The sequence below is a fragment of the Notolepis coatsorum genome (genome assembly GCF_963971535.1).
Source record: "Notolepis coatsorum genome assembly, chromosome: 4".
Taxonomy (NCBI): Eukaryota; Metazoa; Chordata; class Actinopteri; order Aulopiformes; family Paralepididae; genus Notolepis; species Notolepis coatsorum.
This window is the reverse complement of record NC_140168.1, coordinates 50,232,403-50,253,678: the sequence shown is the minus strand read 5'-3', so window position 1 is coordinate 50,253,678 and position 21,276 is coordinate 50,232,403. Positions and strand designations below refer to the sequence as shown.

The 21,276-nt window shown below is 43.9% G+C and overlaps 2 protein-coding genes across 2 annotated transcripts in view; one reads left to right on the top strand and one right to left on the bottom strand.

Annotated features, from left to right (window-relative positions):
- rad21b (RAD21 cohesin complex component b) overlaps positions 1-2,230 on the top strand; it is a 29,360-nt gene extending 27,130 nt beyond the window's left edge. Inside the window, exon 14 of the mRNA XM_084313429.1 lies at positions 1,878-2,230. Coding sequence (XP_084169555.1) covers positions 1,878-2,069 — 192 coding nt within the window. The 3' untranslated portion in view covers positions 2,070-2,230. The remainder of the gene's footprint in view (positions 1-1,877) is intronic.
- Positions 2,231-2,379: 149 nt separating this feature from the next.
- utp23 (UTP23 small subunit processome component) lies at positions 2,380-8,657 on the bottom strand. Its single transcript, XM_084313430.1, has 3 exons — positions 8,265-8,657; positions 7,893-8,067; positions 2,380-4,190 (listed from the first exon to the last, which is right to left on the bottom strand). The coding sequence occupies exons 1-3, from the start codon at positions 8,450-8,452 to the stop codon at positions 3,801-3,803; spliced, it is 753 nt and encodes a 250-aa protein (XP_084169556.1). The 5' UTR covers positions 8,453-8,657; the 3' UTR covers positions 2,380-3,800.
- Between the last annotated feature and the right edge of the window lie 12,619 nt (positions 8,658-21,276).

The following is a 21,276-nucleotide window of genomic DNA, read 5'->3' as shown; positions in this document are numbered from 1 at the left end:
GACAGTTCTCCCCAGCGCAGCAGCCCATCCGACAGTTATGGTGGAGATCATTTACAGCGTTTGCGGCATCATGTCGGAAGGTTTAAACCCAGTAGAGTTTTTGTGCAGTGGAATTGGATCGATCAGCTGAGCAGTCATGGGAACCTTTTCTCTTTAACATCACCTATTTAGCACATAAACTCTTTATTGACATTTCCAAAATGCACCTCAAGTGAGCATAACCCCCCCCCCCTCCAAAGCTAAAGGGCCAACAAGGATGTGAAGGAGAGACTTACTACTCGACAAGCTTGTAGACTAGGCACCAGCACCCAGATGGCTAAAGCAGTTGTATAAAGCAAGCGTGGCGCTTTTTTGCGACTATGCTACAGCCAGTTATTTTTTGCTGCGACCAGCAGCTCTATAGGTCGCTCTGTAAAAAAAAAGAATTAGTGTAACTGAGGGGTTACAAAACCCTGACTATTAAAGATTGTGATAGATTAAACCGCTGCTAATTATTATTATTATTACTTGCCAGAAAGTACAGTTATAATATGGCAGACACTCAGAATAAGACGGCACGGTGACAAAGAAATAGCATTTATAGTATTTATGATTATGCAGTAATTGTACAGAATGGGAATTAATGGTCGCGCTTGTATGGCGAAGAATATGAATAAAGTCAGTGAGTAGCAAAGTCAGTTGGAATGAATAATTCCTAAGCTGGGATACTAGACTAAACGCCGCCTGGCGTAGGATGGCACTATAGTGGGCAAACGATGGTACCGCTGGAGACAGGGGGTGTCCTCCCAGAGATGTAAGCTCTGGAGGGAGGAAGAATGTTCGGATACTCAGTCTGTTCACTTGAAGAAAGGGGGTTCTCGTACGGAATCCAGTCCTTATAATCCAAATGCTCAGCAGCAAAGCAATAGCTGTAATCCAATTGCTCGATAGCAATGACGATAGCCAGCTAGCTTCGGTCCTCGAAGCTAGCCCGAGGTAAGATCTTCAAGGTGGTTAAATCCAAACGACAGTGGGTATTAACGAGGCTCTTCTCCACGGTAGTACGTTCCACAATCACTATAATCCAACCAATACTGGTTCTGCAATCGCCGCTGTAGGTTCCAATATGCACATGTCCAGTAGTTCCACGACTAGGCCCTCCTTGTGTACTGGCACTAATTACTAAGTCCACGCACACTTGCTAAGGTTTCACTAGTTACTAAACGAACGAACTGCTTGTAATGCTACATACCGAACGAACTGCTGTAACACGATTCACACTAAATGACGACTCTTTACTTCACATTAAGCTAAGTCGAACTTGACGTTACTGCATTAACTCTGACACTTTTACTATTCACTTCGCACGTTAGGTTCACAACACTCTGTTTAGACGAACTGCTTCACACTACATTAGAATCACACTACTGCTGCTGCGCCTTCCACGATATATATACTTAAGTGGCTTTCTAGTGCCAAGCCTCAGCTCTCGTCTCGAATCAATGCGCCGGCACCAGGCATGTTCCAACATGCCCAGACTCGCCTTTGAACCTGACTTCAGGGGCGCGTTGCCTGGCGCCGAGAACGTCAAGGGCATTATCCAATGAGGAAATTAATATTACTAGGATTCAAACGCAGGCTTAAAGGGATATAGCTTATATATATAAATAATATACAAGGTATATAAAACAATAAACGTAGATTCTCAGCTTTAATCTGGCCCTTCACAACAATTAGCAAATTCATGCTCGTTTTAAAAAATGGCTGATAATCACACGAAAAAACACCCCCGTCATCATTGATGTATGAAAACAGTATCGACGCCAAACGCTTTCAGTTGTAGGTTTACATCAAAGAGTCGTTCCAACCTTTTCATCCTCTTTCTCTCCTCCGCACAGAGGGTGATGGCCAAGACGGGCTCCCAGTCAGTCGGCCTGCTGGAGCTGTGCAGGAACAACAACAAGAAGCAGGCGGCCGCCAAGTTCTACAGCTTCCTGGTTCTGAAGAAGCAGCAGGCGGTGGAGCTCAGCCAGGAGGAGCCCTACAGTGACATCATCGCCACACCTGGACCTCGCTTCAGCATTGTCTAGGAGGTGCTGCCTGTATCCCCCAATCCCATTCCAACTCCTGCACCTGCTCAACTCAACACTGGCTGATTTTTTTTTAACCTTAATTCTATTTTAATTTGCTTTTGTTGTTGTTTTTGTATATGATGTGTATTTTTGTGTTTTTATATATCTATACCTACGTGCTTTTGTTGTCTTTTTGTTTTCCAAGGTCAAGGAGGGGTGGGAGGAATGAGGCCTCTGAATAACTTGACTGGGTTGTGGGTTCATCAGTAGTTACCTTATCAGAGCTCGTAATGCGAGGACACAATGTGTGAATGATGATCCATCCATGTTACTCTGAGATTCAATCCACCTTCCTCCCATTTGCTGAAAAAAGAAAGTTACCGGTATGTTTTTGTATAATTTGCGCCAAAAGTAGCATGTGTAGTGTATTGGTTCAGTTTCTACAACGTTTATCCAAATTTACAATATTTATCTGTAGTTTATAAATGGCTACAGCTCTAGGTAGTTAAGTTGCATCCTCCACCAGCTTCCTCGTGTCCCAACAATAGTGGAGCTGCAGCTTCAAGCATTCCAATCATGTTAGTTCTTACTTAATACGTTTACTAAATGGTTGAACCGTCTTTGCATCATTGACTATGATTACACTTCCCAGTACCTGCATACCTACAATCTATAGTTGATACTTGAAGATAAAACAATAGCTGTGGTCTACTGTTATTGCATGCTCTGTTTGGAAACCTGTTTTATAATTGCTCCAGAATTATAATTTTTTTCTTCTAGATTTACCTCCCATGTTCTTAGAATGAGTTTCATTCTGTGTCAAGACAGATTTTTTTTTACATCTCTCCATTTCAGATTAGAATTATGTGGTTATGCTGTGTCATGAGAATTAGGACTTTTTCAGCTATCGTCTACAATAGTACCAATTATGGAACATCCTCTGATGGTGTCGATTAAGGAGCTACCTTGAGTGTTAAAACAACTTAGGCCTATGTTCCATGTTCAATGACTGTATTAATCATGTATATCTAATTATAGAGAAGATCCTATATTCATTGGCTATTTATAAATCATTTGATTAAAAAACAAGATACATTTTTATAATATATATCTATATAAAGTTAATTTGAAAGCACCATATCAGATTAAGTCTGAATGCATTTACATTCACATACGCAATGCGGTTTGGACTCTAAATTTTAAACGAATATGACTGGTCTTGTCGTGGGTCACACACAGTAAATATACAAGCAGAGTCGCAGACTCAAACTTATTCTAGCCAACACTTTTTATCTCTGACCTTTTACAGCGACAGCTCAATGCATTGTTTTTGATATCCACTCCCTTTTAAATTGTGTATCATGTAATGTTTCAGTGCATCGTATATTTTAAACAATGTGCCTGTAAACTTGCTTTTATTTATTTTGTATTAAAAAGAAAAGTACAAATATTGTAGATAGACAGGAAAAAGAAAAGGATTGTTACATGTCAGAACTGTTAAAATGCCGTGCCTGTAGTCCTGAGCCCCAGCAAACTGTTATGGAACCCTTTTTTAATAAAAAAAAACAAATATGGTTTTAACCGGGACTACTTTTCTTATTTTGGTGATTAGGAATGAAGAAAGGAATAAGATACACATTTGTTTAATAACTGCATGAGCTCAAAATGTCCACTTTCTTTCAGCACAGTACAGCATCGTCCATCTCTTGAATCTTCAGATTACACTTTATCGCTGCCATCCCTGTGACACTACGGGTTAGTGGTCGGAGGAGCGGACTCCCCGCCCTCAGTCTTCCGTTTCTTATGCCTGTTCCGTTTCCTCTTCTCCCCCTCCCCTTTCTTGGCCGGCAGTGTGGGCGGCCCTCTCTTCTTCTTCAGGCAGCTGAGGGGGTTGGGGTTGCTTTTTCTCCTCTTGCGCTTCTTGCCCCGTCCGTCTCCCTCCTTCCGACCGATGCCCTGCTCCTCCTTCAGGCCGCTGATGCTCTGCTGCTGGGCCGGGGTGACCAGCTCTCCCAGCTGAACTGCCTGGACATGGTCCAGGGACGCCTGGCTGGGTTTGTCCAGCACCATGGTGTTGAGGACGATGTACAGCAGGGGTGTGCCTGGGACCTTCTTCAGGCCCGCTGTCACCCCGTGGTCCTGGAGACGAGAGAGCAGGTGGAAAGAAGATGATGTTGAGCTAACAGCTGGTGAACTTGAGGACTGTTAGGACTATCTGACTCTTAATAATAAGCACTGCACCGACTCTAGTGCAGTGTGTTACTACGTTATGGACCATGTATACCATCATCACTATTACTACTGTCTGATTGAATCCTACCATTCATTACTGTTATCACTCACCATTATTACGTTGCTCTTTGTTCTATTACCTATTCTACCCCCCCCCCCCCCCCCCATGCTGCTATGGCACCTGCAATTCCCCAAGAGGTTTAATAAAGGAACACTTTCCTGATCTACCTAAGAATGCAATGTGTCCCAACATCCTTTTTTTCTTTTTGCTCTTAACAAGCGTTGCCAACATTAGCTACCAAAAATGTGCGCTAATGTCAACTACAGCCAACACTAGCTACTGTTAATCAGAAACCATCTTAACACTAGTGTTAGCTATAACATTTGGATAGCTGGCATAGCAGCTCAAATGTTTCATAGGAAATGTTAGTGCTAATGCTTGCTAACCGCAAAAGAGGGTGTTAAGTGGGGTAAACAGGCCATTTCTGATGACAAACATCAGAGCACCCATACTTAATACATTTCCCCATTGGTTTGCACTACTATACTACCACTAGTAGTACAGGTAGGGGCAGCAAAAAAGGCCAGTGTCAAAACACTGAATTGGCTCAAAATAAAGACAAACTGAGTGAAACACATCCTCCATTCTGCATGTGCTTTTCCCTTGTTGGCTTTGACATACTGAAACTCTGTGCCCATTATGCAGAACAATTTGGGTATGCCAGCAAATAGCCCATCAGGCCAGTATGAGGTGCTGTTCTGCATTGCAGGACAAATGTAAAAGCCATGAGAACAATGCCTCCTATAAACCCTAATGGCTATTCAAATGGCATAGGTGTGGGTTTATGTGCAAAATTAGACCACAGTGGAATGCGCCAACATTATGAGAAATACACTTACCGTCTTCTCTAGAGTAAGACAAGAAGATTGATCCCAATTTCCTCTCTCTGCGTTCAGTAGAAAGCTATCCGGCTGCAAGCTAGCCTAGCACAGCACAAATGAATGGAAGCGGATACAGATCAGCTATCCTAGCTGTTGGCCAAATACACCTCTCCCGGGGTTTTAAATTAGGCTGGTGATCCGCTTCCATTCATTTGTGCAAAGCTAGGCTTTCTACTGAACGCACAGAGAGGAAATTGGTATGTATGTCCTTGTCTGACTCTGGAGAAGACACAAGTGCCCATAATGTTGGCGTGTTCCTTTAACCAGTTAGGCCCAAGCTTACTGTATAACCATGAAGCCCATTCAATCTGTTTATCAAGCTGCTAATGTTAAGATAAATAACATCATCTTTGTGACCTCCCCTTGATTAGTGATGTCAGAGGGGAGGGAGCAAATCAAAATGTACAATTCCGAGACTGTCAATCAAGGCCAGCCTCCTTCCCCGCTTAGAAGCCTTATTGGACAGGAAACATTGGGCAGTTGATCCACAGGGTGACGTCTGTCAGTCAGCCAGCCAGTGAGAACTCATCTACAACAAACTCCCATGTCATTCATATGCAAGTTCCGCACTATCTCTACAGTCCTTTCTAATATCAGTGATTCCCGCTGCATGTTAATACTTTGGGGGGCCTCCAAAGTATAATGGCTCCCCCCAAAGTATAATTAGTGTTTTTTTACTCAGTGAGCACTCATTTGCATTGGTGGCAATGAGTAAAAATAAAACTTAAAAACCATAAATTATAGGGGCGGCTAAGTGGCTCGCCACCAATGCAGGAGATGCTGGGCTCGAGCCCAGCTCTCGGCATTGCTACCAGCTTGGCTGGTCGTTCATACTAATACAATTGGCAGTATTAGGAGGTGGGAAGCTGGTGGGTGGGGAACGGACGTTGTGGACAGCGACTCCTACAGGTCGGTTGGTGCGCCTGTGCAGCAGAATCAGGAAGCGACGGGGGCGGCGTGTCCCTCCCACGCAGACCTCCGCCGCTGAGAGATCGCGCTGTGCAGGTGAAAAGATGCGACGGCTGCCTCCTCGAGTACCGGAGGGGACACGTGATGCAAGGCTTCGTCCACATTGCAGCCGGCCTGTGGGAGGCATGGCCTAACAGCGTTCGAGACAGGGGAGGGTAGAATTGGATGATACGAAATTGGGATGGGAGAAAAAAAAAGATAAATTATACTTTGGGGGAAGCCACCCATAAATTATACTTTGGGGGAGCCATATACTGGTAAACAGCCTCTATGGGCGCGAGTCCAGACCCACTTTTGGAATCAAATGATGACGTCAGTGGGATTATCTCAACTCCTAAGCATCCCCGGGACAACATCACTAGCCCCGCCCCTAAAAAGGTGTGAATTTGAGCCAATCAAGGACTATTACTACTACTAGGTCGTCCTTAGACGAGTTTGCCAACGGGTTCGCCAATCCGCTCACGGTCCTCCATACACCCGGCCAGCTCTGTGGAGCTTTCCACCCCCACATCCTTCCTCAGCACCTCCAGTGCCACGTATGTTGGCGTGGGGCGCCCTCTTCGTCGGTGCCCGTGTGTTGGCTCCCAGAGCACTAACTTGCCAGCTGGAAGTTCCTGGTGTCGATGGCAGTGACCTGCACATTTTTAAGGTGGCATCCAGGAAACAGAAATGTTCTGTTTCCTGGATGCCACCTTGTCACTCAGCCTGGGTAGCCCACCAGGACTAGCCCCGCTCCTAAATGTTTGAGAGATTTCTGAGGAGATTTTTTTTTGTTTTGATTTTTTTGATTGAACAACATACCCCCCCCCCCCCTCCGTCATTCCCCCATAGTATATTTCATTTCTGCGGGAATCACTGAATATACATACTTCAGTCGTGGCTCAAGAACAATTCGTTGTGTTAGCACAACACAGTACTTAGTTCCTCTAACATTTCCCTGCTTGTATACTGCTCCCTTTTTTCTGTATAGTCTGCTTGCATGATATCTCACTGTTTTGTCTGTGGCGGCGGCCCTGTATTATTTGGTTGCTTATATAGTTACTTGCATGCCATGTACTTACTTTGCCTTGTCTGCTTAAAGGGGCACTTCACCAAAAAAAGAATGCCGATTTATTTTGCACATAATCTCACACACATCCCAAAACTCGAGGAAAGCTCCATGAAATGATGTAGATGAGAAAAAAGCAATTCCATGTCTTATAGGGACTGCTACCATATAATTTCATCTAGGTGTAATTAACACTACACAAGGATTCAGTGTCCCTGAAGACATCACTGGTGCCATAGTTAAACTCAAAAAAAATTGTGGATGTGTGTGAGATTATGTGCAAAGTAAATCAGCATGGTTGTAAATGTGGTTGCGGTGTGCATCTGCATTCTAAACACATACTGGTAATTTGCATCCACATGAATTAGTGCTTCATGTTGTATCGTTGTGTTTTTGTAGTCTTTGCAATAGTTTTTAACATCATGCCCTGAGACTGTAGTTGCATTTAAAGCCATCAGATTTACAGTAGCCTACTGTAGAATGATGTGCATTGTCCCTATTAAGTATGTGAGGGAATTGTAATGTGGGGTAATTAGACGGAGCTCGAGAAGAGTAGACTCTTGGGTAAGGGATGTACAGATTATTATGATACAGACATAAGCCACTAGTTTTCAGAGTGAAACCAGCCTCATGAATAATACAGTATGTACCTGTGTTGCAACAAAATAGTGATGTGGATTCGTCTCTTCCAGCATGGACAACAGGCACTCTGAAGCAGGGACCGGGTTCTTTAAGTGTTTACAGTTCCGGACTTGGAACCTCTGCAAGATGATCTTAGCTCCATATAGTTCCTGTCCCAGAGATTCCAGTTCTTTCAGTGCACAACTGTAGTAACACACAGAGAGAGAGAGAGAGAGAGAGAGAGAGAGAGAGAGAGAGAGAGAGAGAGAGAGAGAGAGAGAGAGAGAGAGAGAGAGAGAGAGAGAGAGAGAGAGAGAGAGAGAGAGAGAGAGAGAGACATGATTTGATATGGATACATTATTCATTCTGTGAGTGGGATACACACTAGTAATGCTACTCACTTGGTGGTGCAAAGATGCACCTCGCCCATCAGGTACTTTGGCATTTGCTCCTTGATCTGAATCTTGTTCTTCAGAGCCGCTTGGCAAAACGTCCCATCGATGAGAACTTGAAAGGGTTCTCTAAAGTTGAAGTTATATTTGTGGAAGCTTATCGTTTTCTTCGCTTGCTTCTGGCGTTTGATCTTCATTGTACCTGGTCAGCTTAGCTAAACGGCTCGCTGCGTTACTTATCTCCTCTGTATCGCAAAAAAGAAAAATACAACGACAAATGTATGCTAAAAATCAATACATTCTTCAATTTTATAAGGCTTTCGCCTGATAGTTTTCTTTGACACAAGAATACAAGTGAACGCCAGTAATCCAGCATGGATCATAGTAAACAACACGCTCACTGGCTTGTGCCACTGCTATTTGTTCCGAACGGAAACAAAGCTAGACACACCATTAGTTCCAATTATTTACCACACCATTTTATTTACAACGCGTTCGCATACAATATCTAAAGATGCACACACGAACTAACCGCTAGGTTATATGATATGACGTTACAATGCAACCTCTGTTATAAAGGTAAGTCGCATTTAATAAGTTGTTTTACGAGTTATAAACGTACCTACTGTATGTCGTGTATGTCATATAATTGTTATGATGAATTGAAAATGGGGGACTGAATGAATGAAAACTTTATTTAACAGATTGCAGAATGGGTACAATACAGTACGGCTCAATACATACAATTGTTAAGGGGATGCAGACCTGAGAAAGACGTTTGTCTTGTTTCCATCAGGGTCCCCCATTTTCAATTCATATAGACATATAGACATTGCACCTCATGGTACCAAAGCACCTCAAAGGCGCTAAAAACAAAATTACAAACATCTCAAAACAAACTGGTCAGACTACTGCTTGACCTTACTCCTAGAACCCACCTCACCCCTGCCCACTTTGACAACCTATGATGGCTTAGAGTAGACGACAGAGTACAGCAACTTGCAATGGGCCTGGTCTACAAGATACACTACACGACCAAGGTAAAATGGAAATTACTCAATAATCAACTAGGATGCAGTAAAAAACTTAAAACCAGATTCTCAAACATAAACATAAAAACGGACAACACGCTCATCACAGACAAGCTGGATGTAGCCAATTACTTAAACATTTTCTTCACAAACATAGCCACAACACTGGTAAACAAACTACCCTCCCACTCAGGGCTTTATGGGGTAGAAGTTGTAGAACACATAGTAGCTTACTACAAAAACCTAGGGGTCCGCAAGGACGACTTCAAGCTGGAAATGGTAACAACAGATGAGGTACTCAATAAACTGAGCGCCCTCCAACCTAACAAGGCCACTGGCCATGACAACATCCCCTCCAAATTCCTCAGAGACTCAGCAGCCGATCACCCCAATCATCACACACATAATAAACCTCTCCATAAAACAGGGACACGTCCCCAAGGACTTCAAAATTGCGAGGGTGACCCCTCTGCACAAAAAGGGCAGCAAATTAGACCCAGGCAACTACCGCCCTGTTTCTATTCTCACCTCCATCTCGAAAGTCATGGAAAAAATAGTCTACGAACAGGTCGAAAAGTACCTAGCGGAAAAAAATCTAATCTACGAATTCCAATCTGGCTTCAGAACATCCCACTCCACTGACACATGCCTTCTCTATTTGAATGACCACATCAAACAAGAGGTGGACGCAGGCAAATACTGCGGCATGGTCATGCTGGACCTACAAAAGGCCTTTGACACGGTCAATCACTCCATTCTGATTGACAAGCTAAAAGCAATTGGTTTTGATAGTCTATCAGTGAGCTGGATGCAATCCTACCTTGAGGGGAGGGAACAGATGGTGGAGGTAAACGGTACCCTATCCCCCCCCCTCACAGTGAGCTGTGGTGTTCCACAAGGAAGCATACTAGGACCGCTACTGTTCCTAATTTATGCAAATGACATGTCGTCAGCTTGTGACTGCAACTTGTTCCTGTTTGCGGACGACTCAGCCCTGCTGGTCTCTGACAAGAACAAGTTACAGGTTGAAAAAACCCTCAGCTCGGAACTAGGCAGAATCTGCATATGGCTCGCTGATAACAAACTATCATTACACATGGGCAAAACAGAGTCCATTCTCTTCGGTTCAAATAACAAACTCAGCAAGACCGACGGCTTCTCAGTTACAGTGGGTGACAATATTGTCACAAGGAAAGATGAAATTACCTACCTGGGGTCCATCCTAGAGGCTAATCTCTCCTGTGACAAAATGGCATCCAATGTAATAAAAAAAGTCAACCAACGAACTCGATTCTTGTACCGGATCTCCTCTCTGGTAAACAAGAACACCCTGAAGACTCTGGCAGGAGCACTCATTCAGGGGTACTACGACTATGCTTGCACCTCATGGTACCAAAGCACCTCAAAGGCGCTAAAAACAAAATTACAAACATCTCAAAACAAACTGGTCAGACTACTGCTTGACCTTACTCCTAGAACCCACCTCACCCCTGCCCACTTCGACAACCTAGGATGGCTTAGAGTAGACGACAGAGTACAACAACTTGCAATGGGCCTGGTCTACAAGATACACTACACGACCAAGGTACCCATGTACATGTCAAAATACTTCCCAAAGGTCAGTGAATACCACGATCACAACACCAGAGGGAGCTCCACAAATCATGTCAAACCCAGATTCGGCTCAAATAAGGGACTAAACACGTTTCGCAATTATGCCACATCAATGTGGAACGCCCTACCCAAAGCTGTAAAGGAATGTGGATCACTACCCACTTTCAAAACCTCTCTCAAGGGACACCTACGGGAGACTGCAATTCAACACTGGCCCCTGTAAATATCCTAACCCAATCATTCCAACCCCCTCCAATGTACAGTCATTTACCTAGTATGGTTTTGTCAATAGTTCAATGTACAATTGTGTTTGTTTGTACAGTGTCTCCTCCCCCCCCCCCTCAATGTACAGTGTTACTTGTTTATACAGTATGCCCCCCCCCCCCCCCCCCCCCCCCCAACCACCTCCAATGTAAATTACCCAGTATGGTTGTCAATATCCCAATGTACCCAACCCCCCCCACCCAACCTCCAATGTACAGTTTCTACGTCAAATGTATATACTCCCTTTTCTTGACTCCTTCTGTATCACAAACAGTACTGTATTTGCAAATCTGGTATGTCATAAATGTATAGATGTAGCAGTACTGACTATCTGTATGTCATGTATGTCATATATGTCTATATGAATTGAAAATGGGGGACCCTGATGGAAACAAGACAAACGTCTTTCTCAGGTCTGCATCCCCTTAACAATTGTATGTATTGAGCCGTACTGTATTGTACCCATTCTGCAATCTGTTAAATAAAGTTTTCATTCATTCATTCATTCATTCATTCATTCATTCATTCACCTAGCGGAAAAAAATGTAATCTACAAATTCCAATCTGGCTTCAGAACATCCCACTCCACTGACACATGCCTTCTCTATTTGAATGACCACATCAAACAAGAGGTGGACGCAGGCAAATACTGCGGCATGGTCATGCTGGACCTACAAAAGGCCTTTGACACGGTCAATCACTCCATTCTGATTGACAAGCTAAAAGCAATTGGTTTTGATAGTCTATCAGTGAGCTGGATGCAATCCTACCTTGAGGGGAGGGAACAGATGGTGGAGGTAAACGGTACCCTATCCCCCCCCCCCCTCACAGTGAGCTGTGGTGTTCCACAAGGAAGCATACTAGGACCGCTACTGTTCCTAATTTATGCAAATGACTTGTCGTCAGCTTGTGACTGCAACTTGTTCCTGTTTGCGGACGACTCAGCCCTGCTGGTCTCTGACAAGAACAAGTTACAGGTTGAAAAAACCCTCAGCTCGGAACTAGGCAGAATCTGCATATGGCTTGCTGATAACAAACTATCATTACACATGGGCAAAACAGAGTCCATTCTCTTCGGTTCAAATAACAAACTCAGCAAGACCGACGGCTTCTCAGTTACAGTGGGTGACAATATTGTCACAAGGAAAGATGAAATTACCTACCTGGGTTCCATCCTAGAGGCTAATCTCTCCTGTGACAAAATGGCATCCAATGTAATAAAAAAAAGTCAACCAACGAACTCGATTGTTGTACCGGATCTCCTCTCTGGTAAACAAGAATACCCTGAAGACTCTGGCAGGAGCACTCATTCAGGGGTACTACGACTATGCTTGCACCTCATGGTACCAAAGCACCTCAAAGGCGCTAAAAACAAAATTACAAACATCTCAAAACAAACTGGTCAGACTACTGCTTGACCTTACTCCTAGAACCCACCTCACCCCTGCCCACTTTGACAACCTAGGATGGCTTAGAGTAGACGACAGAGTACAGCAACTTGCAATGGGCCTGGTCTACAAGATACACTACACGACCAAGGTACCCATGTACATGGCAAAATACTTCCCAAAGGTCAGTGAATACCACGATCACAACACCAGAGGGAGCTCCACAAATCATGTTAAACCCAGATTCGGCTCAAATAAGGGACTAAACACGTTTCGCAATTATGCCACATCAATGTGGAACGCCCTACCCAAAGCTGTAAAGGAATGTGGATCACTACCCACTTTCAAAACCTCTCTCAAGGGACACCTACGGGAGACTGCTATTCAACACTGGCCCCTGTAAATATCCTAACCCAACCCCCTCCAATGTACAGTCATTTACCTAGTATGGTTTTGTCAATAGTACAATTTTGTTTGTTTGTACAGTGTCTCCCCCCCCCCTCAATGTACAGTTTTGCCAATGTACAGTCATTTACCTAGTATGGTTTTGTCAATAGTCCAATGTACAATTTTGTTTGTTTGTACAGTGTCCCCCCCCCCCTCAATGTACAGTTTTGCTTGTTTATACAGTGTGCCCCCCCCCCCCCAACCACCTCCAATGTAAATTACCCAGTATGGTTGTCAATATCCCAGTGTACCCAACCCCCCCCCACCCAACCTCCTCCAATGTACAGTTTCTACGTCAAATGTATATACTCCCTTTTCCTGACTCCTTCTGTATCACAAACAGTACTGTATTTGCAAATCTGGTATGTCATAAATGTATAGATGTAGCAGTACTGACTATCTGTATGTCATGTATGTCATATATGTCCTGATGAATTGAAAATGGGGGACCCTGATGTAAACAAGACGAAAGTCTTTCTCTGGTCTGCATCCCCTTAACAATTGTGTGTATTGAGCTGTACTGTATTGTACCCATTCTGCAATCTGTTAATAAAGTTTTCAATCAATCAATCAATCAAACCCATGTACATGTCAAAATACTTCCCAAAGGTCAGTGAATACCACGATCACAACACCAGAGGGAGCTCCACAAATCATGTTAAACCCAGATTCGGCCCAAATAAGGGACTAAACACGTTTCGCAATTATGCCACATCAATGTGGAACGCCCTACCCAAAGCTGTAAAGGAATGTGGATCACTACCCACTTTCAAAACCTCTCTCAAGGGACACCTACGGGAGACTGCTATTCAACACTGGCCCCTGTAAATATCCTAACCCAACCCCCTCCAATGTACAGTCATTTACCTAGTATGGTTTTGTCAATAGTCCAATGTACAATTTTGTTTGTTTGTACAGTGTCTCCCCCCCCCCCTCAATGTACAGTTTTGCTTGTTTATACAGTGTGCCCCCCCCACCCACCCAACCTCCTCCAATGTACAGTTTCTACGTCAAATGTATATACTCCCTTTTCCTGACTCCTTCTGTATCACAAACAGTACTGTATTTGCAAATCTGGTATGTCATAAATGTATAGATGTAGCAGTACTGACTATCTGTATGTCATGTATGTCATATATGTCCTGATGAATTGAAAATGGGGGACCCTGATGTAAACAAGACGAAAGTCTTTCTCTGGTCTGCATCCCCTTAACAATTGTGTGTATTGAGCTGTACTGTATTGTACCCATTCTGCAATCTGTTAATAAAGTTTTCAATCAATCAATCAATCATTTATGACATACACAACATACATGACATTTATGGCATAGGGACATATAGGTATTTAGTACTGATACATTTGTGACATAAACGGTATTCAAATATACAGTACTGTTACCCCTAGATCCTGACAGAGTATATACATATGATGGGGAGGGGACTGTACATTAGGAGGGGGTGGGTGGGTGGGAGAGAAATATACGGCGGGGAGGGAATATATACATGCGGTGGGGAGGAGACTGTCTATTAGGAGGTGGTGGGGGTTTTGGGCATTTACGGTGGCCAGTTTCGAATTGCAGCCTCCCGTAGGTGCTCTTTAAAGCGGTTTTGAATGTGGGCAGGGATTCACATTCCTTTACAGCTTTGGGTAGGGCGTTCCACATTGTTGTGGCATAATTGCGAAACGTGTTTAGTCCCTTGTTTGATCCGAATCTGGGTTTAACATGATTTGTTGAGCTTCCTCTAGTGTAGTGGTTGTGGTATTCACTGACCTTTGGGAAGTATTTTGACATGTACATGGGCACCCCGGTCGTATAGTGTATCTTGTAGACCAGGCCCATTGCAAGTTGCTGTACTCTGTCGTCTACTCTAAGCCATCCTAGGTTGTCAAAGTGGGCAGGGGTGAGGTGGGTTCTGGGGTTCAGGTCAAGTAGTAGTCTGACCAGTTTGTTTTGTGATGTTTGTCATTTTGTTTTAAGCGCCTTTGAGGTGCTTTGGTACCATGAGGTGCATGCATAGTCATAGTACCCTTGAATGAGTGCTCCTGCCAGAGTCTTCAGGGTATTCTTGTTTACCAGAGAGGAGATCCGGTACAAGAATCTAGTTCGTTGGTTGACTTTTTTTATTACATTGGATGCCATTTTGTCACAGGAAAGATTTGCCTCTAGGATGGAACCCAGGTAGGTAATTTCGTCTTTCCTTGTGACAATATTGTCACCCACTGTAACTGAGAAGCCGTCGGTCTTGCTGAGTTTGTTATTTGAACCGAAGAGAATAGACTCTGTTTTGCCCATGTGTAATGATAGTTTGTTATCAGCGAGCCATATGCAGATTTTGCCTAGTTCCGAGCTGAGGGTTTTTTCAACCTGCAACTTGTTCTTGTCAGAGACCAGCAGGGCTGAGTCGTCCGCAAACAGGAACAAGTTGCAGTCACAGGCTGACGACATGTCATTTGCATAAATTAGGAAGAGTAGCGGTCCTACTATGCTTCCTTGTGGAACACCACAGCTCACTGTGAGGGGGGGGGGATAGAGTACCGTTTACCTCTACCATCTGATGTACCCTGATGTAAACAAGACGAAAGTCTTTCTCTGGTCTGCATCCCCTTAACAATTGTATGTATTGCGCTGTACTGTACTGTACCCATTCTGCAATCTGTTAATAAAGTTTTCAATCAATCAATTCAAAACCGTAGCTAGCTAGTAAACTTGTTATAATAGAAGGAATTCATACCCCCAACATTTATGCTTGCAAGTCAGCCCACGCAATATATGCTACAACTACCAATATTTCCTTTCGCACATCAATGATTCATTATTGATTTTACATAGACGTGCTTTCGATCTTCAACACCAGGCTAGCGTGTCACAGGCCCCGTCCACACAGTCACAGTCCCCGCCCACACTGTCACAGGCCCCGCCCACACAGTCACAGGCCCCCGCCCGAGTGTATATTTCCCCTGCGTTATTTTTTTCCGTAGCCGCATTTCTGGCAAGACGCTCTCTGATTGGCCGACGCCTGTTTCTACACTGGTTAAGCTAGGCACTCTTTCGAAGTAGGCACTCTTTCGAAGTTGGTTACGGTTAGAGTTTGTCTTAGAGCGTGACGGCAAGTTCTTTCGACGGTTAAGCTTAGTCACTCTTTCGAAGTTGGTTAAGGTTAGAGTTTGTCTTAGAGCATGGCGATAGAATGCCAGACAGTTTGCAGGCTGTTCGAAGCGGAAATGGGCAAAGACACAGCTCGTCACGCGATTGGGCAAACATGTCAGTGGCCAATCAGAGAGCGCCAGTCAGTGACCAATCAGAGAGCGTCTGCCAGAAATACGGCTACGGAAAAAAATAACGCATTTCCCCCAACGGAGTTTCACTTCCGCGTTCGGTTTGCGCAATCTGATTGGCCACTGACGTTTTTTTCAGCGCCAATCGCGTTACTCCTAACAATCGCGCCAGCAGGCTGCGTGTATGCTTTTACCAACGCGTTCGTGTTTCCGGGTTCCCGTTTTGCACTCTGATTGGCCACTGACCTACGCTGGTACGCCCCCCTCGCTATGAGCGTGTGTCTGTGCGCTATTGTTTATTATTATCCGGCCACAGTGTGGGTTCCCTGGTCGGTGATGATGAGCTTGTGGTATCCTTGACTGTGTATTTCATAACAAATATGTGTGTATAATTAGAAAACCATAATGCAAAAGCCAGGTGTACCTTTTTAACAGCAGAGTGGATTTTCAGTGCTCAGCAAAAAGTGATATTGGTGTTACAGGAATAGTCAACAAACCCTCACACAAACAGATGTACTCAACTGCTTAGAACAGAAGGAAACAGTCACTCAACCCCCACTCGTGTGACTGAGGACTGTATGTAAATGTGGCCACACCTAACAGATTACAGGCAGAGAAAACAGAGGTCTGGTCACAGACCTAACTTGCTTTTGCTAAAGGTTCATGGAAATGGTCATCAACAAGATCATATTAATTAAACTGACTTATTAGATAAAAGGTATTTGAATGTCATTTAGAATGTCAAACTGATTGAAGGTAATAGTGTCATTTCACTCCTGGTGTAAACCATATATATAAAATAAGGGTGCAAAGGTTAAGGGTGCAAAGGTTTTTTTCAACACATGAAAGAAAATATGATTTGAGAGATATTTGTAAATTTACTGTTCAGAAAGCTAAGAAAGGGATTAAAAGGAGGTGTATTTCTATTATTGGGGTTAACTTGTGGAACAATGCGGATATACAGTTAAGAATGAGTAATTCGATTTTGGTTTTTAAGAAAAAGGTTTGTAAAGCAATTTTTGAAAAATACAAGGGTGAATAACACTGTTTTGTTTGCTTTTTTTCTTTTTTCTTTTAGAATACTGTTTTGGAATCTACATTTTTGTATTTTTTATTTTATTTTTTAAATGTTGAAAAACTATAAGGGTGAAAAACACTGTTTTGCTTGCTTTTTTTTCTTTTCTTTATAATACTGTTTGAGTAAAAAAATATATATATATTTTTTTGGTAAGAATATAGGACAGGCACATATAAGCACTATGCTTCAGTCTGTACCTTTTTCAGTCACTGTAAAAAATCAAATATTGATAAATGATGATGTATATTGTACTTTTTTTTGATGACTGAAAAAAAAAAACTACTACTACTACTTTGGGATAATGCTGACTTCTTACAATAAAAGTACAAATTTAGAAAAGGTTCTAGTGTTACAAACTGTTAAACTCATCAAGAGCCACAGACCCCCTGGACTGAAAAGACCTTAGCAGCAAAGGAGGGGGCCAAAAGCAGACCCCCCTATGTTTGCTGTAGGAGACCCCAAGGAAGAAGACAGGGGGCGGACCGCCCCCACAGAAGATCACCTGATTGGACAGAACAGAAGAACGCCTGTTTTTAGAATCAAGAAACCTAATTGGACCAACGTAACAGTAGAATGTGCTATTATTGTTGGATATCAGGGTATATAATAGAAAACGCATTGTTACAGAGACAGGCCAGACACCCACACCAGGGGGGGTCTGCGTCTCTCTACCACCCACCCACAGACTGTACTGCTTTGCCATGACGTAAGTAAACTGTATGGAATCACTGTTTTGTGTGATATAGTAAATGTATTTGGGACCAGGTTTAACTATGTGATGGCAAAAGGTATTCTCTATTTCATTTGATAAACATGATTACTGTTTTATGTACATACAGGGTTTGATGTGCAAACCTTATTAATCCTTTGTACAACATGTTTTGATGTAATATGAAATGATCCCTGTATGTAAAACAACCTTCTAATTCACTCTGAGCCCTTTGGCAATAAATCATATGAGTTTTAAACTATAGCTCTGTTGTCTGGCTGCACAGCTTATTTATCTACTGGCTATATTTGAAGTCAGATGAGGAGACCATTCTATCATTATGATCTTCCTTCCTTTCCAGGTAGCAACCTCATTGTACTGTAATAATCCTTGATAAATGTGCTTAGAATATACGACAAGCTCAAATAGGTTATTATAATAAACACTGAATGGAGCAATATAGCCTTGTTGTTAGTTAGACTTACCGGACAATTCAGTTGAGTTACACTTTGAAACATTTATAGCGAGTCGCGCTCTAGAGATGCATCATCACAACAACACGGGCGGCTCTACAACAACAATGGCTTATTTATCTATCTCCGATAGAGCGGCTGGTCGCAGAGACGCGAGTTGAACGAACACATCGGGAGGAGAATGAATGAAAACTTTATTTAACAGATTGCAGAATGGGTACAATATAGTACGGCTCAATACACACAATTGTTAAGGGGATGCAGACCAGAGAAAGACGTTTGTCTTGTTTACATCAGGGTCCCCCATTTTCAATTCAGTGAATTGTGACCAGGAGAATAGACCAGACGTGCATCATCCTATAATGTCCCCAAAGGCGATTAAATTAAAATCTACTTCATTCATAAAACACGGCAGGCCTGTGGCTGTGTGTGACTATAGTACTTGTTGTCAGCGATGGGATTGTCTTCTTTATAGATAAATAAGCCATTGTTGTTGTAGAGCCGCTTGTGTTGTTGTGATGATGCGTCTCTAGAGCGCGACTCGCTATAAATGTTTCAAAGTGTAACTCAACTGAATTGTCCGGTAAGTCTAACTAACAAAAAGGCTATATTGCTCCATTCAGTGTTTATTATAATAACCTATTTGAGCTCATCATCACCGACCACGGAACCCACACTGTGGCCGGATAATAATAAACAATAGCGCACAGACACACGCTCATAGCGAGGGGGGCGTACCAGCGTAGGTCAGTGGCCAATCAGAGCGCAAAACGGGAACCCGGAAACACGAACGCGTTGGTAAAAGCATACACGCCAGCAGGCTGTTACCCTAACCCTAACCTTAACCAACTAACCTTAACCCTAACCTTAACCAATTAACCCTAACCATAACCAACTAACCCTAACCTTAACCAACTAACCCTAACCTTAACCAACTAACCCTAACCAACTTCGAAAGAGAGCGACTTCGAAAGAGTCGCCAAGCTTAACCAGTTTGTTAGGAGTAACGCGATTGGCGCTGGGAGAAACGTCAGTGGCCAATCAGATTGCGCAAACCAAACGCGGAAGTGAAACTCTGTTGGGGAAAATATACAGGCGCCCCGCCCACACTGTCACGCGTGTATGCTTTTACCAACGCGTTCGTGTTTCCGGGTTCCCGTTTTGCGCTCTGATTGGCCACTGACCTATGCTATTACGCCCCCCTTTACGCTCTCGCCAGAGACGCGCTGTGAAGCACCAGCGGGGCGAGGCGGTGGTTTCTACCCCGGCTCTGTGCGCCTTGCTGCCTCCGGCTTGTCTCACATGACTCGGTCCAGCTCCAGCAGCAGCGGCCGTCTTCCGCCTGCGGTATCCTCGGCCCTGAGGCGGCTCGTTCTTATTATTATCCCCCATTGTTCAGGTCGACATGGTCGCACAAACACGTAGGTTTCAATCACTGAGCTGTCTGTCTGTTGTTGTGTGTCTTCTTAGGTTCGGCTACTGTACATGGAGATGAGACCCCCCGCCTCTCTCTCCATAATAGACGCAACCAGGCGTGCATTCTCGTGGGAAAACCCGAAACAACATTTAATAAAGACGAGTGTTAGTTGTGTTTCCCCATCTACCGTCAACGCAAAACCATCCACCACCCGTTGGAGGAGTAGTGGGGGAGAAGAAGAGGAATATTTTTAAATAGCAAGAATTATCGACTGGCAACTCTGTGCTCGTCAGACCTGCAGCTGCTGGTACTGTATGGAGAGAGAGGCGGGGGGTCTCATCTCCATGTACAGTAGCCGAACCTAAGAAGACACACAACAACAGACAGACAGCTCAGTGATTGAAACCTACGTGTTTGTGCGACCATGTTGACCTGAACAATGGGGGATAATAATAAGAACGAGCCGCCTCGGGGGCCTGGAGGGAGGATACCGCAGGCGGAAGACGGCCGCTGCTGCTGGAGCTGGACCGAGTCATGTGAGACAAGCCGGCGGCAGCAAGGCGCACGGAGCCGGGGAGAAACCACCGCCTCGCCCCGCTGGTGCTTCACAGCGTGTCTCAGGCGAGAGCGTAAAGGGGGGCGTAATAGCATAGGTCAGTGGCCAATCAGAGCGCAAAACGGGAACCCGGAAACACGAACGCGTTGGTAAAAGCATACACGCCACCGTCACAGGCCCCGCCCGCGTGTATATTTTCCCTAACGGAGTTGCACTTCCGTGTTCGGTTTGCGCAATCTGATTGGCCACTGACGTTTTTCTCAGCGCCAATCATGTTGCTCCTAACAAACTGGTTAAGCTTGGAGACTCTTTCGAAGTCGCTCTCTTTCGAAGTTGGTTAGGGTTAGTTGGTTAAGGTTAGGGTTAGTTGGTTAAGGTTAGGGTTAGTGCGCATATGTTCCCTCGCGCACAATAATACACTTTGTTTGTATAGCCTTTCATACAGAAACTGCAGCTCAAAGTGCTTCACAACAGAATTAAGACAGGCATAAAATGAGCACATAAAGTGCAGACATATAAAATCAGTTTTTCACATTAGGATCTAACATCCCAACAGGCAACCTTGTTTATGGTTTGATTCAGTTTTAATATAAATAATAAAAATAAAGAGAAGATTAATTAATTATCTACTCAGTCCCGAAGTTTGTGATGTAGATATGGAATGTCCCGGGTTGCTGCTGTTTGCAGAGTGTGTTGTTGTCCGGGGGTGAGTGGTGGTGGGTGGGGGGTTGAATCAAAACAGTTGTCAATTCCGCGGTGCACTCTGT